At 34.2% G+C, this 19,581-nt stretch overlaps 2 protein-coding genes across 3 annotated transcripts; both read right to left on the bottom strand.

Annotated features, from left to right (window-relative positions):
* Positions 1-3,885: 3,885 nt before the first annotated feature.
* On the bottom strand, positions 3,886-6,272 carry LOC145044100 (GDSL esterase/lipase EXL3-like). Its single transcript, XM_078992913.1, has 5 exons — positions 6,097-6,272; positions 5,485-5,615; positions 5,161-5,385; positions 4,638-4,893; positions 3,886-4,318 (listed from the first exon to the last, which is right to left on the bottom strand). Exons 1-5 carry the CDS (start codon positions 6,152-6,154, stop codon positions 4,128-4,130), a joined length of 861 nt encoding a protein of 286 aa, XP_078849039.1. The 5' UTR covers positions 6,155-6,272; the 3' UTR covers positions 3,886-4,127.
* Positions 6,273-13,385: 7,113 nt separating this feature from the next.
* Positions 13,386-14,997, bottom strand: LOC145040005 (transcription factor BHLH062-like). 2 transcript variants are annotated; one of them, XM_078987998.1, is made up of 5 exons: positions 14,845-14,997; positions 14,361-14,450; positions 14,130-14,248; positions 13,921-14,048; positions 13,386-13,767 (listed from the first exon to the last, which is right to left on the bottom strand). In XM_078987998.1, exons 2-5 carry the CDS (start codon positions 14,402-14,404, stop codon positions 13,513-13,515), a joined length of 546 nt encoding a protein of 181 aa, XP_078844124.1. In that variant the 5' UTR covers positions 14,405-14,450; positions 14,845-14,997; the 3' UTR covers positions 13,386-13,512. The 2 variants fall into 2 exon arrangements, with proteins under 2 accessions (XP_078844124.1, XP_078844125.1); XM_078987999.1 differs by lacking the exon at positions 14,845-14,997 and adding an exon at positions 14,708-14,836.
* Positions 14,998-19,581: the final 4,584 nt, after the last annotated feature.

The following is a 19,581-nucleotide window of genomic DNA, read 5'->3' as shown; positions in this document are numbered from 1 at the left end:
CAGCCACCGTGGTTGGCTGTCATGGTGTTTCTTCTCGCTAGTTTATTCAGCCAACAACATATACATGATGCCATACACTGATTCATGCACACACACACGTGAGAAACACACATAATCAACCACCCTCGCGACAACAGGTAGTGGTTGGGGATGATAGCCACCACCACACGGTGGTAGTGGTGAATGCTCTCTCGATTTCCAGCCAAGCAAACACATACACACATGACATTGAATGAAACAAAACCACACACATCGACACACGAGAACCCAACATGGAAACACACACCTAAACTCAGCCACCCTCGCGGTGGTGCACAATAGTTGGAAGATATGGCGGTAATGGAACTGCCGCTAGAGCGGCAGCGACGACATAGCAGCAGAATAGAAACAGAGAAGGAGAACAACGACCAAAGAACCCACAAAAAGAACATCCATGCAGAGTGGCGATAATGGCGTCGTTGCCCGAGAACGAATCGGAGAAGTGAGGTGCGCAACCCCCAACTAAGAACGACAACATCGGAGTCATGAGACTTCAGATCCTTCAATCTCGCTACTGATACGGTATCCAACGCCGATCTTCTTCTTCGTTGTCAGCAAAACAATAGCAGCGGCGATTTTCGGCCGTTCAAGGCGGCGTTAAGGAAGTGGTGACGGCGATTGGACATTAGAGATACAAGGTGGGGACCAAAATAGAGATTAGTGTTAGGATTTGAGAGGGTATCAAGGGTATTATATGAGCTTAAGGGGTGAGATGGGTGACAGGTTTGATCTCCCGTCTTCAATTCCAAACTTAAGTGCACAATTGACACTTCCAGCCCCTCCAGCCACTAACATTTTCAGATTAGGCCCATTATTTACCAAACAGTCCTTGGTCACGGAATTCTGTACATTTTAAGTCCAATTGATACAATTTAGACATCAAATTCCTGAAATTATTACATTTAACGCCTCTCCTAACACTGATCAATTATCACTACTTTAGGGCTATTAATTACTCATTTTATTTATTTAGTTTTATTAATTTATTAATTAATTTTGTTTATTTTATTATTTTTAATTGTAAACAGAATGTTACAGTATGGGTTGTTAATGGGTAAACAAATCAAAAAAAATACTCTCCAAACATATATACTTTTTACGGGTTTGGATCGGATTAAAGTCAAAACTGACTCCATTGTCAGGTCTATTCAGTTCTAACGCACCAAAAAGTGGGATGTATTATGAGGTTTGCAAATTGAGAATGTCTTGTATGTAGTCTTTTGCGTGAAATTTCAATGAATTAGTTTCCTAATATGTAGCTAATATTAAATTTCTCTCTCTTAATAATATGTCAAGTTTGTTATTATAATTAATTAAGTCAAATTTTATAGTAAATGTGATTCCGTTATAATAACATGTACCTTAAAATCACAAACATTCATTCTTTTAATTTAATGGCCTCAATTTGATCATACGTTCACACAATACTTATCATTCACATTTGATCCTAACCCTATATATATATATATATATATATATATATATATATATATATATATATATATATATATATATATATATATATATATGGTAAATAAAATGAATTAAGGTTGTGATATAGTAAATTTTAGATTTCATATATTGTTCGTACTTTGTAAATTATATACCCTAAAATAAAATCCTAGTTACGCCATTGCTTCAAGCCAAAGTTACAGGTAAGTCTTGAGATGGTTGTGGCACAGTCTCAAGGGGAAAATTAATTACGCATGTCAATTATTCTCTTAGCTAAATTCTCTTACATTGGGGATTAAACGGCCCTCCAACCAAACACATTTTTGGTAGACTACATTTTCGTTAATTTCGTATTATTCAGGGTTACTGATGTATTTATTTGTAATTAGTGGTAGTTTACATGTTTACTTCTAATTCAAAATAAAAGGATCGACGACTTGTAAGCCATGGCCATCTTGAGTTCTTCCATTTGGATATATCTTCATATAAATCAAGCGACGTCGCCAACCCATCAAAAATACTACATGCATAATGATCGTTCCATTATGTATCACTTTAATAGGCTATTATTTCATCACAAAAATTCCAGTTTTACTAGAAAATGGTTCTACTTCTAATGTTTCTTCGAATATCTATATATATGCGAAAAAAGTGACCAAAACGGCCAAATCAATGCAAAAATAATAATAAATAAATAAATAAATAAAATCTTGGACAGCTTGACCACGTTTCTAAAACTGGGGACGTGTCGCATAAAGAAGTGAAAAATATCGCTCATTGACAAACACTTGGTAACCATTGTTAAAGAACTGCCCTAGATTAGAATAATACTATGTGAATGCCTGCGCGTTGCGCAGAAACATCTATATGGTTGAAGTCTTTACAAATATATGTTTTTTTTTTAATATAACAATAACGTTATTGTTAAATTTGATATAATAATTTGTATACTAAATTGATCTAATGTATAGATTATTTTGAACTATATGATAATATATAAATCTATTATAATTGTATAATCTCAATCGTTTGAATGACTTCTATCAGCAAGTTACTCATAAATAAATTTAAATATAATATATGGTTTAATGTTATTTATAGTTGTTGTTATTAATAATTAATTTTTAAAATTTATTTGCTTAATGTTTTAATTTCTATCATTATAACTTGTTAAAATATCAAACATTGTTTTTATTTTATTTTATTTTAAAGGTAACAATATAATTATTTATATAGATTTATTTTTAACTATTTTTATTGTAAATTATTTTAAGCTACTTATTTTAAAAAAATTCACGATTATAAAAATATCTTTAGGAAATATTTTAGTTAAATTGATATTACAATTTAGTTTTTTGCATTTATCACTATAATTTATCAGTTTTAACTATTTACAAAATATTCTTTGTTTTTGTAAGTGGAATTGAAATTTATATTTAAGTTGACACTGTAATTTTATATTTAAATTAACAATTTAAGTATTTTGTTCAAACTGTTTAAAAGTTGTAGGTTTAAACTGATAATGGTTAACATATAACAATATTTTAAATCTATTAAATTAAGTATAATATATTAAAACTTAAAAACATAAGTGTATAAGTATAAGTAAAGATATTATTTTAAAATTAAAATTAGTTTATTTATGATTACACTTTAGGTTTGATATTTATTTAAACTTAATAACCAACTTATAATCATTATTAGAAAGACACTACAATTTATCATTTTTAATTATTTACAAAATATTTTTTTTGGTTGTTTAAGTTAAACTAAAATTTATATTTAAGTTGATCGTATAATATTATATTTAAATTAATAATGTAAGTATATTATACAAATTGTTCAAAATTGTATCTTTAAAATGATAATGCTTTACATCCAACAATATATTAAAACTAATAAATTAACTATAATATGTTAAAAGTTAAAAAATATAAATTTATAAGTAGAAGTAATGATCTTATTTTAATATTGAAATTTAATTTATATATGATTACACTTTAGGTTTGATATTTATTTAACCTTATTAACCAACTTATATTTATTATTAGAAAAAATTGAAAAGTCAATGAAGTTTCAAATGAATGTGGTGAAAGGAAAAATGCATGTGAGTTTCAAATAAATGTGGTGAAAGGAAAAATGCATCCTTTATACGTAGAAGTAAATATATTATTTTAATAAAAAACATAATTTTATAAGTAGAAGTAAAGATATTATTTTAATATTGAAATTTAATTTATATATGATTACACTTTAGGTTTGATATTTATTTAACTTAATTACCAAATTATAATTATTATTATTATTATACAAAAATTGAAAAGTCATGGGAGTTTCAAATGAATGTGATGAAAGAAAAAAAAAATGAGGGTTTCAAGTGTATGAGATTCAAGAAAAAAAAAAGCTAGCTTTATAAGTATGTATGATACGGAGTAGTATTAAGATTTCCAAGAGTCACAAGAGCCTAGAGAACATAGATCAAAATACAAACATAAATAGATTGGCTAGCCAACAAAGTAGCTTTTATATTATTCATATTCAAATGTGAATATAGATGAACTGCTTTATTTAATTATAGAACGTAGTGCATTATCTCCACAACAGCAGTTTCTCTCACCCGTAGAACCTTGATTATTCTAGAACAAACTACCCACCAAACCTGGTAGACTCTGGTTAGCAAAGATGTTGCATCCGATCTCTGATAGGTGGATACTATCCCAAAAGAGGAATTTAGAATCATCCGGGCATGTTCGACCGAGTTTGTTGCATAAGTATATCACCTCTACCAATCCTGTTCCACAGCAACCTCTATTTGTATTTTCCAAACCTAAGGGAATGATGAATATATAAAATAATAAGCAGAACCTTATGGAAATACAATTGTGAAAAATTAATTGCAATATAAGTGAAAATATTTTCTTTGAAGTAGTGACAAATCTTTGAATGCATATTAATTTTTTGATGGAAAACTCCATGTACTTAATGCATATACAATGCTATGTACTACATGAAATATATATGAATTGGATAGAGATAAATTCATCCAATGCATATATAACAACAAATTTGAAAATGTGACAGCTAGTGCTTTTGAATGGATTCTTTTCTTGTTGAACGTTAAAGAAAAAGATGTAATCGATATATACCGTATTTCTGAGGGTTATTGATGATGTCTATTAGAGGATTGTAGAAATCAACAAAGGCAACACTTGACTGAGGAAGATTACTTTCAAGAATTGGGAGTTGTTGTTTTAGCATGTTGTTATACAAACGTGCTGCTACATTTAAATTCTCAACACACATTCGAAGTACACCACCAAATAATGTTCTTTCAAGAGGAAAACAGCCAACTGGTGGTGCGCTAAACACAGCTATCTTTCGTGCTCCCAGTTTGTATAGATCCTTCAGGGAAACCGAAAAACACTTATAATTAGTATTAATCTCAGCCAATGAAAATTTTTCTTTCTTACATGTTAGTATATATATATATATATATATATATATATATATATATATATATATATATATATATATATATATATATATATATATATATATATATATATATATATATATATATATATATATATATCTCAAAGTTTTTCTCAACGCATGCAACTTCTTAAAATTCATTGAAACTTGTGCATATATAAGTATTAATATATATACCTGCACAAAACTCAAGGTCAAGTTTGTCAACGTGGTGTCATATTCAGTAGCATCTGCGAGTATGCCTCTTAAAGGAAAGGTTATTATGAGATCGTTTGTACTTGCCACCACCAAAAATACACTGTTGGTTATTATATCCATCGCAGCTTCTTCGCCAACTTTTGTCTCAAGCTTTCCAATATATTGTTTGAACAAATTCAATTGATCCGATAGTGGTATAGCCGACTAATTTATCAACAAGTGATCAAATATTAATAACAAATTAATTAAATAAATTGAACACATAGTAGATAGATGAATTAAAAGCAAGATGTGCATGCATACCGAAAATCTTGGTGTTATTGGATCATACCCGCTGCCACCAGAAGCAAAACTTACACCCGTTAGAAGATCATCATCTTGTAGGAAAGGGTCAAGATAGGCTGGCAGATACTCCTTCACTCCCAATCCCTCCACTTGCAAATCATATATGGCGGTTTTAGTTGTTAGTCGAAATGCAAAGTACAAAAACCAATCTTGAGATATTAATCTCTGTCATTCATGCATGCATAATAAACATACACCTTGAAGAACTATAGATTGTTAGAGAGAAATAGATTGAAATGTACCAGCCAACTTAACCGTTTAATTTGTTTTTCCAATCATATATATATACTTATGAACTTGTCTCGCTAGTGGTTCTTGGACGTTGTTATAAAGTGGCAATTATTCTAAGCTCTATTTTTGCGTTGCACTTATGAATTATGATAATTTCAACGATGCTTTAAAATTAAAAATATGTCAAAGACTATATATATATATATATATATATATATATATATATATATATATATATATATATATATATATATATATATATATATATATATATATATATATATATATATATATATATATATATATATATATATATATATATATATAACGAAGTGGTACCAAAAAAGTCAGCTAATGATTTCCCATTGGAGAACCTTCCGGTTGGTTTTCCACCCATAAAATCTTTTCCATAAGGGAGATAGTTAGCCTTTCCTATGGCTGCATTGTAGTTATTATTCCCTTGATCAACGAAGGAGTCCCCGAATGAAGCATTGTAAAATATTTGAATTTTATGATAAGAAAATAAGACCAATTTCGATATGAAGAAAGATGTGTTGTATTGTGATAGCTATATATATTCGGAAAATACTATTAAATGAAAACTAATGACCCCATCTAAATAGAGAAATTGTTATGACTTTTTTCCTAGGTTTGATTTTGCACTTAAAAACGTGTATTTTATCTATGCTTTATTCATTTTTTTATAATAAACTGAGGTCCATGCTTCACATGAAAACTTCATTTAAAAAGGTAGTTATATGCAAATATTCTCTTTTGGGAGTAAATTACACAGATGGTACTTGTGGTTTGGGTTATTTATCTCTTTGCCTTGGTCCATGGTTTTTATTTTTTAAGAACAATCCCTATGGTTTGTATTTGTTTTGGTATTGGTCATTGACCAAATTTAAATGACCTGTCCTTATAAATTCTTTGAAACCTTTTAAGGATTTATTTATTTATTATAATTATATAAATATCAAAAATAAAAATGAAAAATAACCTAAACCTAATCCTTCCCACTTCCATATCCAACATTTTCTTCCACATCCACGATTTTCACCTTCGACTATCTTCTTTACTGTCTCTCCCCTCCTGCCAACTCGTTGATGCCTTCTCAATCCATGTTGTCGATGAATGTAAAGTCACCGCCACTAGCATTTGTTGCTCCTGCCACAGGCATCCATCACGCCACTCTATGTAAGGAACCCCAATATGAAATCAATGTCGAAGGATAACGATGGTGGTTTTGAAAATCATAAAGCAAAATCCATTTCTCTATATATATATATATATATATATATATATATATATATATATATATATATATATATATATATATATATTGTAACATCCTGTTTCTAATCATCTGTGATTAGGGTTCATGGGCTACAACTGGGCATGATGGATTCTCGAGGTTGTGACAAGCTGCTAAGAGCTTAGGGCATCTTGTCACCTATCCGAGGGTAAGAGGTTCGTGGGAATCGTGGTTATGTCGAGGAAGCAATGAAAGTTTGAAGATTTGGCTAGATAAGTCCTTATTTTGAGATGTGTGTGTCACACCCCCAAACCAGAACGGCGGAAACGTTCGGGGGCGGAGGACGTCATATTCAGTATCATAACAGTTCATAGAAAGGAAAGTACACACTACCATATACATTAAAGTTTCCAAAATGTTTACATAATTGTATTCGTTACATGTTCAAAAGTTAACTACATAAACATCTTTCAAAAGAAGTAATTAACGTCAGTACGTTAATCCCCATAAGTTGATTTCCAAATCTGCTTAGCGGTTCCCTGAGAATACAAGTTATTTCAAAGAAAAAGTGTCAACAATTAAGTTGGTGAGTTCATGAGTAGTGTTTTGAGAAAATGTACGCCATTCGAAAGTTCGTGTATGTTTTCCAGAAAACGCAGTATTTCAAATGTAAGGAGTTGTGATTTGTTGTGTTGAAAGTGAATGTATTAGATCCAGAAAATCCCATATTTTCCCTAATGGTTGAGATACGAATTGTTGTGTTTTCCAAGAAAAACCCTTATTTTCTTATAAAAGTATGAAATGCATATGAATGTTCGTGTTATAAGTTGTAAATAATTGCACCAGGAAAATCTCTTATTTTCCTATTAGTTGTTTGGTTTGTATGCAGGAAAAACCCTTATTTTCCTAACATAACTGGCAGTCTCTAAGACCGAAAATCGCAAGAAACCGACGTTCTTAAAAGTTGTGTCATAGTTTTATATAATAAAGCTATACGAAGATCGCATTTGTTAGATGAAGAATAGTTTTAATAGCTACTCGTTCATAAAAGCATAATACCATAATAATTGTATATCCGATGAGTTTTATAACCATACTAAACATAATATGCCTGTAACGACGTTCTTCAGGCGTCGCAACGTTATGACAACTGTCACCCCAAAAGACGGACTGTAGCTAACAGTCAGGGCGCGGGATCATGACTTCCCGTATAGATCTATACACATTTGACACGTTCTCTGAACGGGAGACTCTGGTTATAGACAGGACTTGCAGCATTACTTTCTAATAAAGAAAAGTAACGTTTGAAGATATACACGTCTCATGGATTCTCAACTAAGTCTATATTAAAGTGATAGTTTTGTATGGAAACTTTATCCTTTTTCACAATGTTTTGACAAAGCAAAATCATAAGTTTTTAGAATGTATAAAACGACTTAACAATGAAAGGTACTTTGAAATCATTATATACTTTGTATAAGTCTAATGCACGCAAAGTATGACAAGAGTTTTCCATAGTAGTAATGAGTTCCAAGTGATTTATTCGGTAAAACAAGTGAAGTGAAACTTTATAAAATACACGATAATAACCGTATGTTTACTTGTATTCCCCCCACCCCCCCTAAAAGAGTATAAAAGTATTTAAAATGTATTTAAAGTGTGTTTGAAAGGGGTATGAACTCACTTGATCGATTGAAGAAAGTGTGACGAAAACCGAGCAGAACTTCTACTCGAGAAAGCGGATCTCTCGAGATTCTCGGGAAATCTCGGGAGTCTCGGGAGTGTAAAACTTTCTTCCCACCTTGGATATGAAAACCGAGCCTTTGGGATGATTCTGAGGGTTGAAACGCAGAGCTTCGACGCGAGAAAGGAAGGAAATTAGCAATTTTGGCCAGCACCCTCGCATCCTTTTTATAGGGGTCTGGGAGGTTGCGTTACGCGGGGCGTACTAGAGTACGTGCTGCGTACTCATGCGTCATGCATGAGCGCATCCTCGGTCGAAACATTGGAGCGACGTGGACAAACCGGAGCCTAGCATCCGAGTACGCTGGGCGTACGAGGGATCGGACCGGTGACTCCTTCTTCGGATAATACCGGGCTTTAATTTAATTTATATTTAAATTAATTAACAAACTTCAAAAATTCATATCTTTCTCATACGAACTCCGTTTTCGGCGTTCTTTATATCCACGCGAAGGTGAGACTACGATCTACAACTTTTGTTTAGACTCCGTCGGCTAGTTTTGATTTATTTTTAATATTATATTTTTAATAGGTCGGGACAGGAAAAGTCCGTTAAAGTTCCATAACTTCTTCATCCGACGTCCGTTTTCGTCAGACTTTTTACCGTTGCGCTAGAATTGTTGATCCCTTTGATTATCATTTAGGTTGTTTTGGCCAAAAGTCTCTCAATCTCTATTTCGAGTTTTTAGCTGTCTACTGCTATATCTGTAACTTAGAAAAATCACAACTTCCTCATACGAAGTCAGATTTGGACGTTCTTTTTATGTACGGTTACGGTTTGACGATATCTATGACTTTCATTTAGACACCTAAGGTCAAAAAGTGTTTTGTTGAAACTTTGCGTTTTTGCGTAACTGCGTATTGCCGGTTTTTATCGGGAAACTTAGAATGGTCATAACTTCTTCGTTATAACTCGGATTTTAGTGTTCTTTTTATGTATGAAAACCTTGTTACAATATCTACCACTTAGTATACTTAATTACGGTTTTATAAAATTTTAAATTTTGACCTGAATTTTGCTGTTGTTATAGTGTGACAATCGAGTATGCGGGGCGTAATTATGTGTACGCTCGGCGTACTCATATGCGTGGAAGAAACGCGAAGTCCACTTAGTACGCCCAATGTACTAGGTCATGGAAGAAAACCCTAATGTCTTGGAGTATCCTTATTTAAGGAACAATATGCCCTCATGTTCAGCCACCATTCCAAGATCTTACTTCCCACAAAACCCTAAATCTCGTTTCTTGGATTGTGTGAGCATTGGAGGCTTATAAAGTGATCTTGGGGGATTCTTTTGAGAAGAAGGAACTTTGAAGGAAGAAGAGTTGTCATTCGAGCTCTTGGATATGAGTTTCCTAGAGGATGGAGCATCATTCAGAGGTATCAAGCTCAAAACTTTGCTCTTTTTTTTGCATGGTTCATTTAATGGTCCATTTTAGGGTTTATTTCCCCAAAGCTCGAAACTTTTTGAGTTGGTCGACCCAAGAACCTTGTACTTGTCCCCTTTGATGTCTTTAGATGGTTTAAGTTCATAAAAATGGAGCCTTGGTGATCAAGATCTCCCAATCTATGAGATATATGGATTTAATGGTGGGAAAAGTGAAAGTTTGTGAGATATTGACTTGTTCAACCTTGTTAGAGCTTAAAGTCACAAACTTTATGTTATAAGAGACTTCATTTGACCGAGATCTGAGATGATAGCCTTTGTCTTAATGGGTTAAGACCACTTGAGTGGGATACGCAAGTGTAGGACATACGCCAAGTGTACTCCCAACTGCGCGCAGCGTAGCACCGAGTCACCCCATTGCGTGCATGGCTAAGCGTACGCCCAGCGTTGAGAGACATACACCCAGCGTACGTGGCAAGTGTTAACTTCAGTTGACTTTTTAGTGTTTCGAGCAAATGTGAATATTGAGGGGCAAAATGGTCTTTTCACCCTCCTGGGATTTAGTAAAGGATTATTGGGCTTGAGGGTTAGGTCCATTTAAGGTTGGGCCCAATTGGGAAGATTGGGCCATTAGTGGGCCCTTGTGTTGGGTTTGCCTTCTTGACTTGAGTTACGGGTTGGGCCTTAGGTGGGCCCACTTAGTATTGGGCTTCGTTGGGCCCAATAGGTTTGGGTTATTTGTGAACCTAGTTGGTGGGCCATTTTTAAACATGATGAGTAAAGGTATGGTCTTAGATCCTAATAGAGTTAATTGTGGGTTTGACACAATGTTAGAGGCCGGTGTGCAACGGCAACATTTATAGGATCTATTATTCATCCAAGATGAGTCTTCTCACTATACTTTACCTTGAGTGATAGTTATGTGTGACCGGAAGGTCTTATGTGCTTGCATTGAGTATTATGTTATCATGCCTTATGTGTTATGTTGTGCATTATTTCTTTGTGATTTATGTCATGCAAAGTTTTACAAACCGGACTAGAGGGTCTAACGATTTATGAGGCCAGAGGGTCCTCAACCAGACCGGACCGAAGGGTCCAACGAGCTAGACCGGACCAGAGGATCCAACGAGCTATGGGACTGGAGGGTCCCTCTTGGACACATCGGACCGGAGGGTCCTACAGAGTTACAGCCTCGAGTGGCTAATATGTGTATGTGGTATTTTGGGGAACTCACTAAGCTTCGTGCTTACCGTTTATGTGTTATGTGTTTCAGGTTCTTATCAGGATCGCGGGAAGGCGGCGGCTCGATTGTACATGCAAGTGAAAAGAGTTATGAATGAGGATCCTGAATTTTGATAATGTTTTGAAAACTTTGTTGAGTATTAAATGGTGTTTATTTAAAATGACATGTGTTTTATGAAATTAAAAATGAAAAAAAAATGGTTTGAAAATTTACGGTGTTACATATATTCTGAAAATTGATTTCATAGAGATGTATTTCCCAAAATAGGTTTTCCAAAACACTCATCTTCGTCTCTCACATTTGTGTAGTCTCTTCTGGTCTACTCTATCACCCACTTTACTTCATCGGCCACTACTAATCATCGCTTACACTCCATCCCATTCTATACTTCGGTACTCCGTTCTATCAAAAGTGAAGAACACCACCACATCGACGACTGTTGGTCACTCGTTGGAAAATTGGTCCTCTAATCGTCCTATTCTGCAGTCCGCATCAACATAACATATTTCGGTCTCATATGTTATAACATATGCAACTTAAGCATAATGCATTATGCGTTAAACACATACCGCATGGCCTAATATGGACGTGCAAGAAGAGTTTCCACTATAAAAGATGGGTAGAGTAGTATCAACTAACCACTTTTGTCCAATTTTAATTTTCAAGTAAACTTCAATGATATTTTTCAAACATATTTTAATCGTCATAAATATTTATTTTCAAGTAAAATTTGATGGTTATTTTATTTGTCTATACATGTTACTTGTTTATCTGTTTTTTGCATAATTGCATATTTGTTAATTATTATTTTTTAACGGCTGCCGAATATATTAAAACACAAAACGAAAAGAACTAGCAAGAAGTTAGCAACAAAAAAATTTAAGGTAAGATTGGATTTTGTAACCACAAAACCCAATTAATCCTAGCCTTAGAGTTTGGCAATATAAACCAACCAAACGAAGTTTCTACAATAGAATCAAACAATAAATCATTTTTGGCTTAGGATGAGAAAAAATTAAGTCATTCCGATAAGTCCATAGCACCCAAATATTGACTAGAAAAATAGAGTTAATAATCACTCGTTCCATTCTCGCAACCGGTCTAGAATCCACCCACTCCATCATTCCCCTCGAAGAAGTTAAGGAAGGAATATCCACTTAAACTAAACCCATTAGGCAATACGTCTCCATAACTGGTTGACAATCTCGCAATGAAGAAAAATATTATTGACATCGTCTTCACCAGTAAGTTACATTGGACAAAGGACGGAATCCAAATCAACTCTCCTCTCCACCAACTTCAAACAAACAAGAATCCTATCTAGCAAAACACGCCAAAAGATTATTTTATTTATTTATTTTTTTTTTTGGAGAAACCGATTCAACCTAGTCGGCCTTAAAACCGAAGGCAACTCTCGTTATCAATTCTTCTAGTCGACCTCACTGAAAACAAACCAGATGCATCTAGATCCTACTCCCATTTATCAGGAGAGGAATGGAGATAAACATCCGACAAAACAACCAACAAGCCATTTAACTGTTGGGATTCAGCACCCCCTAACCTAACGTCTCCACGAAAAACTCCAACCAGAAGAAGAGCACAATTCACTAACCGAAACATTTTGGCAAGTAGACAAAGCAAACAATCCATTAAATATAGTATCTTGAAAAGAAGCCTTAACACGCAAACACCAAACATCCATCCATAACTTAGTCTAAATACCATTACCAATAACTCTATGCATACAGTTTTTAATACTAGAATCATTTAAGTGATCAATAGACATAACAATCTTTTTGTCAAACACCCCCTCCATTTAAAGGAGATGCTTCCAAAAAACCACCACTGCCACCATAAATGAGTTTAACCATCACCATATATGTTTTATGTTTATCATTGAGCTAATTTGATTTACTTATGTGATCGATTATTATGAGTTTGTTTAATTTTTAGTATTAAAGTTGTTATTATACTAGACTGAATCAAGTTGGACACACGTAAGTTTGAATCTCAATCACATACAACTTGACTTTTTGTGGGAAAAAATAGATTTACAACCCCAATCACATAATATTTCACTTGATTAAACAAACCTCACTAACCACAAAAACAAGAATCACTTCCATTCTATTCTGTTCTTGCCTGTTCTGAAAGAATGTTAAATGGCCATGAATCAGAAGGCAACGGGTATCGAGCATGTGGTTTGCTCACATTTGACCCAATTTTGGGTTCGGTGTAAAGTTTCGGGTCATTTTGTATAGGCACTACGAACATGGGGCCCACAACTGTCCCCGCTGCTTGATCTATCTGGCTTTGAAGCTTTCTAATTTGAGCTTCCATGGCAACATTTTCCTCTTTTAGTTCATTTTTCTCAATAGCAACCTGTTCGTTTATATCCAAGATATTTATAAGGGTAAGTTATATATGATAATTCATTCCATCAAAGTAACACTTATTAAAACTGAAAACGTTATCCCAATGGGTCCCACACATGCCTTCGGGATTAAAGAATAGAGTTAAAACACAAAAGCTTACGTATTGAGATTCGGCTAAAAGGACGGAATTCTCCTTCTTGAGAGATTCGACTTGAGCTATGAGGTCTCGGAGAATTCGAATAGTGTCGTTCAGTGCAGAAGATTTTCCATTGTTCTGATTAGTTGGTTCTGTATACAAATAAATTAAGCTTTAGAAACAAAAAATCAACCATAAATAAGAAGAAAGTAGACTAGAATCGAAAACCATACCTAAAGCTTTTGTTAGTTCCAAAAATAGTTCATTCATATAGTCACGTTTCAACTTCTCTCTTTCTGCTTTATGAATCTTCCTATGAACCTTTGCACCATTCTTCTTGCTCAAGGAAGATCTGTGAAGATGCAATAAAAGAAACAGATCTTAGAAATGGGAAAAAGATAGAAGATAAAAAAGTTTGTGATCTCGTATGAAACCATGAATTGAAGTAATAGTGTTTGAGCTACCTGCCAATCGATTTCTTCTTTGTCGTATCGACATTTTCATCCATAGGAGCTGATCTCGAAAGATTTAATCTCAATGTCAATGTAATTTACCTGGTAAAAAAGAAAATCCATCTCTGATTAATAATGGTTGAAGATATTTAGGGCTTGTTTTTCTTCATGTTCCATGATTTTGAGCAATTGATTACAGAACTATGCAACATTAAACGATTCAGCATTCAGGGAATTGTAAACATGATACATCGAAATGAAAAGATTAATCTTTCCTCAAAATGTTCTGAGCAAAGGTGTAAAGTTTAAGTGCGTGTGAAATTAAGCAGTAGCATAGAATTAAATCAATAAAAATCAACCTCGGTTTATGCAAATTCAACACAAGCATCGATTTTTCTCTCAAAAATGGCGTAAACTGTTTGCGAAGTTATATGATGTTGGCGTTTTAACTTTTAATGGAGATTGATTTGTAGATGAGATGAGAAGAACTGCGTACCTCTGCAAATTGAAGATGCGCTGTGGACAAGATGGAGTAACAAGAGTTGAATCGTGTGTTTGAATATGAAGGAGGTGTTGTTTATGGAGGATGGCACACGAAGGCGTGTGGCGGGTATCCGCCTGTGGCGAGCCGATTGTCCGGGAGTTGAACACGTCAGCTGGTGAAAATGATATTCAAGTGGCTTAATCTGGATATCGAAAAGGTAAAGTTAGGGTCAATTTCAACTTGTTTAATGCTTTAATCCAACACGATAAAATGAGTTAATAGCGATTAAACCGTAAAGTTGTTAAATCGACACGAGTTCTACACAAAAATAAACGATTTGAATAAAAGATTTGAATTAGTTTAGGTTTATCGGTTGATCGGATATGATATGAAAATTAAACACAAAGTAATATTATTTCAATCAGATTATGTTTCAATACGACACATTTACAAAATATAAATCATAAACGTGAACTAGATGCAAAATAAATGTGTTTGTATAAGAGATTGCAACCGGTTTACATAACTTGCGATATGAAAATGAAACAAATATGGTTATGGTCAAACTTTTTTAATCTCTTTTTACGAAATAAACATATTTAGGTATGAGATTTCAACATGTTTAAGTAAACATGTGGAAGACATAAGACAAAAAATTAAAACTGGCAATGTTGGGATCAAACTCTTCCAACGGATTTAACGTTCAACTTAGCATGACAACACGTTTACTAAGTTTATCAAATGCTACACATATTACTTGTTCATTCCTCTCTGGTCCACGTTTGTCCGGTCTCATTTAGTTTCATACAATCATGTTTCATATACGAAATACCTTAGAGATAACTAGATAAAAAAATATTGATGTAATCAAACTAATTTTACATGTTAATATATAAGTAAACATTTACATTTAACTTCCCTTATTGATTATAGTTATTTTGCTTTAGATTATTTAATGTTGTAGTAATTTTTAAAAATAATAAGGATAAATGTTACTGTAGCCCAATCAACTATCATGTTTTGTTTTAAAATGTTATTTATCTATTTTTTTTCTTGCATTGTAGGTATATAAACTTCACTTTTAAATTTTAAGTGGTCACTATTTGTTAAATCCTTGACTTGCTACCGGCTAACAGTCTAGTTAGCACAAGTTAGAAGCATAGTCAAAATAGATTAAAAGTCATGTCATTAAATCACAAATCCACATCATCAAGTAAGATGCCACATCCCCTTCATAAGTTAAGATGTCGCTTTTTTCCTCTAGTTACATTGTCGCTCTAGAAGTGCAGTTCCAATAGTGCAAGAGCCAAAGCCTCATTTGTTGCCCCTTACTCCCTCGCTAGTACGTTGACCATCATCGATGGTCACATAGTCAACACCGATGAAAATCCTTAATTCACAACCATTTTCCGCAAATGACCACCTCAGAAGGCCTTACCATCAGCCTTAAATGTCATCACACACACATACACACACACACACTCTCTCTCTCTCTCATCATATCAGTCACCTCCTTTGTTCGTGAATGTGAAGTGAACACAACGAACTATCATGGACAATCCCAAAATAAATCAAACTTTTCGCAACCACCTGTGTATCCTATGTGTAGGCCCCAAAAGAAATTGGAAATCGAAATACATTGGCTTAGGTGGTCTTTTCCCCTTCGAGTTAAGAACATTGCTATTTCTTGTTGTTGTGTGTGTCTCTCACCCCCTTCTTCAATTGATGGTAAGGAATTAAGAACACAAACATCTGGAACAAAAACTATTCTAGGTTTGGGCAAAATGATTCTAGATGGTTTCCAAGCAAGATTATCAACGAACAAAAACAAAAACAAGTGAAATATGCACTTGTATTCATCTTTTATGCATGTTAACTGTTTTGCCCCTTCTCTGAACAAGCGCCAAGTCGATGTACGTTTTGATTGTCGGTTTTAGTTGGTGACGCTACACTTTTGTTCATCTTCCTCCCAACTCCCACAACAATCACATGTAGCTCAAACTCAGGCCCTCCAGCTTGTAGAACCATGGAACTCAAAATGAAGAAGAGATTCAAACCAAGGAAATCGAAATGAAGAAGAAAACAAACAAACATCCTCGTTGGGCTGTTGGACTGCTTCAACGACTTGTATATCCATGGAAATAGAAATGAAGAAGAGATTCTAACCAAAGATACCGAGCAGAGAGTGAAACCTGATCGAAATAAGGTTAAATCTTAGAGAGAAAAACATTCATGTGAAGTTCTATGATTGAGAATAGGGATGGTGGGTGTTCTTGAAGATTAACATAAGTTTGTGGTAAGTGAGGACATGTGTGACAGAATGAGGTGTATTTTAAATTAAATTTTCTTTTTAGTGAAAAAAGCCAAAACATGAAGGAAACGGGCAATTACAAGTCAAGGTCCCTTTTTAGTAGGTAAAAATTGACTTTATGCCTCTAAACTACAAAAATAATATTATGGACCTTTTAAAAAAATCCAATAGTTGGCTAGGATACAGTGACATTTTTCCAAATAATGAATACATCAATTTATAAGGGTGGAGGGTGTCGACGATGGGTTGAGAAAGATAGGTGACAGTATTGTCAAGGTAATGATTCCGTTGGAGGTTTAGAACCGTTGATTGTGTGTTTGGCGGGTTCTTCACCCCGCTTATGTTCCCTCCATTTTCTTTTTTGCTTTAACTCTTGATCGGTCAAAGTTGACTAGTCAACAAGAGTGTATATATATATATATATATACTTTCACCATGTTTTAAACAATCACACGTTTTTCATTTTCATTCCAGTTTTCTTCATTTTCATCCTTTTTTTCTCTACAAATTTCTTCCATTGAAAACCTTTCAACAAAATAAATTCAAACGTCCGAAAAATAGTAAAGGAAGAAACCTTATGGTTCATCTTGTTAGTTTATATTGTTGTTTATACATTTTGTATAGTTTAGGGACACCGCTGTAACTTTCTTATATATAAATATATATGGCAATATACGCCTCTAACTGATGAGATTTTCCCACATGTAACATGATATGTAACAACGTAAATTTTCAAACAAAATTTTCATTTTCAAAACCCAATAATTATCAATATCACATTTCAAAACCAAAATTGTCAAATTGTCAAAACACAAATTCATAAATTGTCGGATAAAATCCAGAATCCTCAAAACATAAACTCCATCTCGTGTGTACAATCAAGTCGGCGCCTCCCCGCGATCCTGGGAAGTACTTGAAACACATATCACATAACATGGTAAGCACAAAGCTTAGTGAGTTCCCCAAAATACCACACACATCTCATTAGCCTCTCATGGTTATATCTCAATAAAGACCCTTCAGTCAATGTGTCTCAGTGGAGACCCTCCGGTCCTACAACTCGGGTTGGACCCTCCTATCCTAACTCAATGAAGCTCAGAATAATACACAACATAAATCACAAAGACATAATGCAAGATATCACAATACTCAGTAATAGCATACAAGACCCTTCGGTCACACAAAGTTACCACTCATGATAAGTATAGTGAGAAGACTCACCTAAGTAAGCAAGTAAACCTCATACCCCTCGAACGGTCTAATCCCCGCCTACATGTCATAATCACCTCTAATTAACACTTATAACCACAACTCTATATAAATTCGGTCAACCTCTCTCACTCTCTCTAACTCTTGGAATGGGTAAACAACCATTTTTCCCCTCCACGGTCTCCATAATTCAAGTCTTGACCAAACCCTAAAAGTCAATAGAAGTCAACAGTCGAGTCAATAGTCCCTGTTGACCCACCTCGTCGAGTGCATCTATGTGACTCATCGAGTCCCCTCGTTTCCTCAAAAGTGTTGTGAAAATCCAACTTAACTCATCGAGTTGTCATATCAACTTGTCGAGTTACACGCTTCCAGACTTGTCGGGGAAAACCCTAACCGACTCGTCGAGTCCCTTAAGACCGATTCCTCATTCAGACATGTTTAGGCAGAAATGATGTCTCATACTATGGATCTAGCCTTCTAAGGCTCACTTATCACGTAAAGATGCAAGCTTTACGTTCACACATGGCATCTAGGGCTCAAAATGCCAAAACAAGCTCCATAAAAAGGGTTTCATGCATGGAGACTTGCCCAAAGCTTGATAAAGCTTGGATATTTGGGCTCTTAGTGTTGGATTAGGTGTCTAAGCCCATACCTATAATTGGTATGTACTTGAATTGATAGCAGCATAGTCCTTTTGGGTTGCCCTCAAACCTAGCAACCGGACAAAGAAATTATGAAAGGAGAGATATTAATTTATTATAAGATTAATAAATTAATATAAATGAATTTATTAATATGTTAAAAGATTAATATATTAATAAGAAATTATTTTGTTTAATTAATTGTTAGCCAGAAATTAATTAGAATTAATTTCGGGGTTAAAAGAATTAATTATAAGGTGCAAGGACTAGTTTGCAATTATCTAATAGTTGAATGGAAGGCTCTAGAACCCCCCTTGGATAAGGGTGGACGAAATCTTTAAGGGAAACCCTAATAATTTCGTCCATAGGGGCTTGGATAAGGCCCTTGGGCTTGCTTAGGCCCTAAGCAAAGGATAACTAGGGTTTCCCCTAAACCCTAGACCCCTCAGCTATATAAGGAGCCTCGTGGTTCATGTTTTGGTCACTCTTTTCTTTTGAAGAAACCCTAAGGGCCAAAATTTTGCATACTCCCTCTTCCCTCTCTCCTCTACTTTCCTTCTTGCTAGTTTGGGTGTGATTCCATTA

This window comes from Lactuca saligna, chromosome 4 (assembly GCF_052625555.1).
Source record: "Lactuca saligna cultivar CGN05327 chromosome 4, ASM5262555v1, whole genome shotgun sequence".
NCBI lineage: Eukaryota > Viridiplantae > Streptophyta > Magnoliopsida > Asterales > Asteraceae > Lactuca > Lactuca saligna.
The sequence above is the reverse complement of the archived record's forward strand: the minus strand, read 5'-3'. Positions and strand labels throughout refer to the sequence as shown.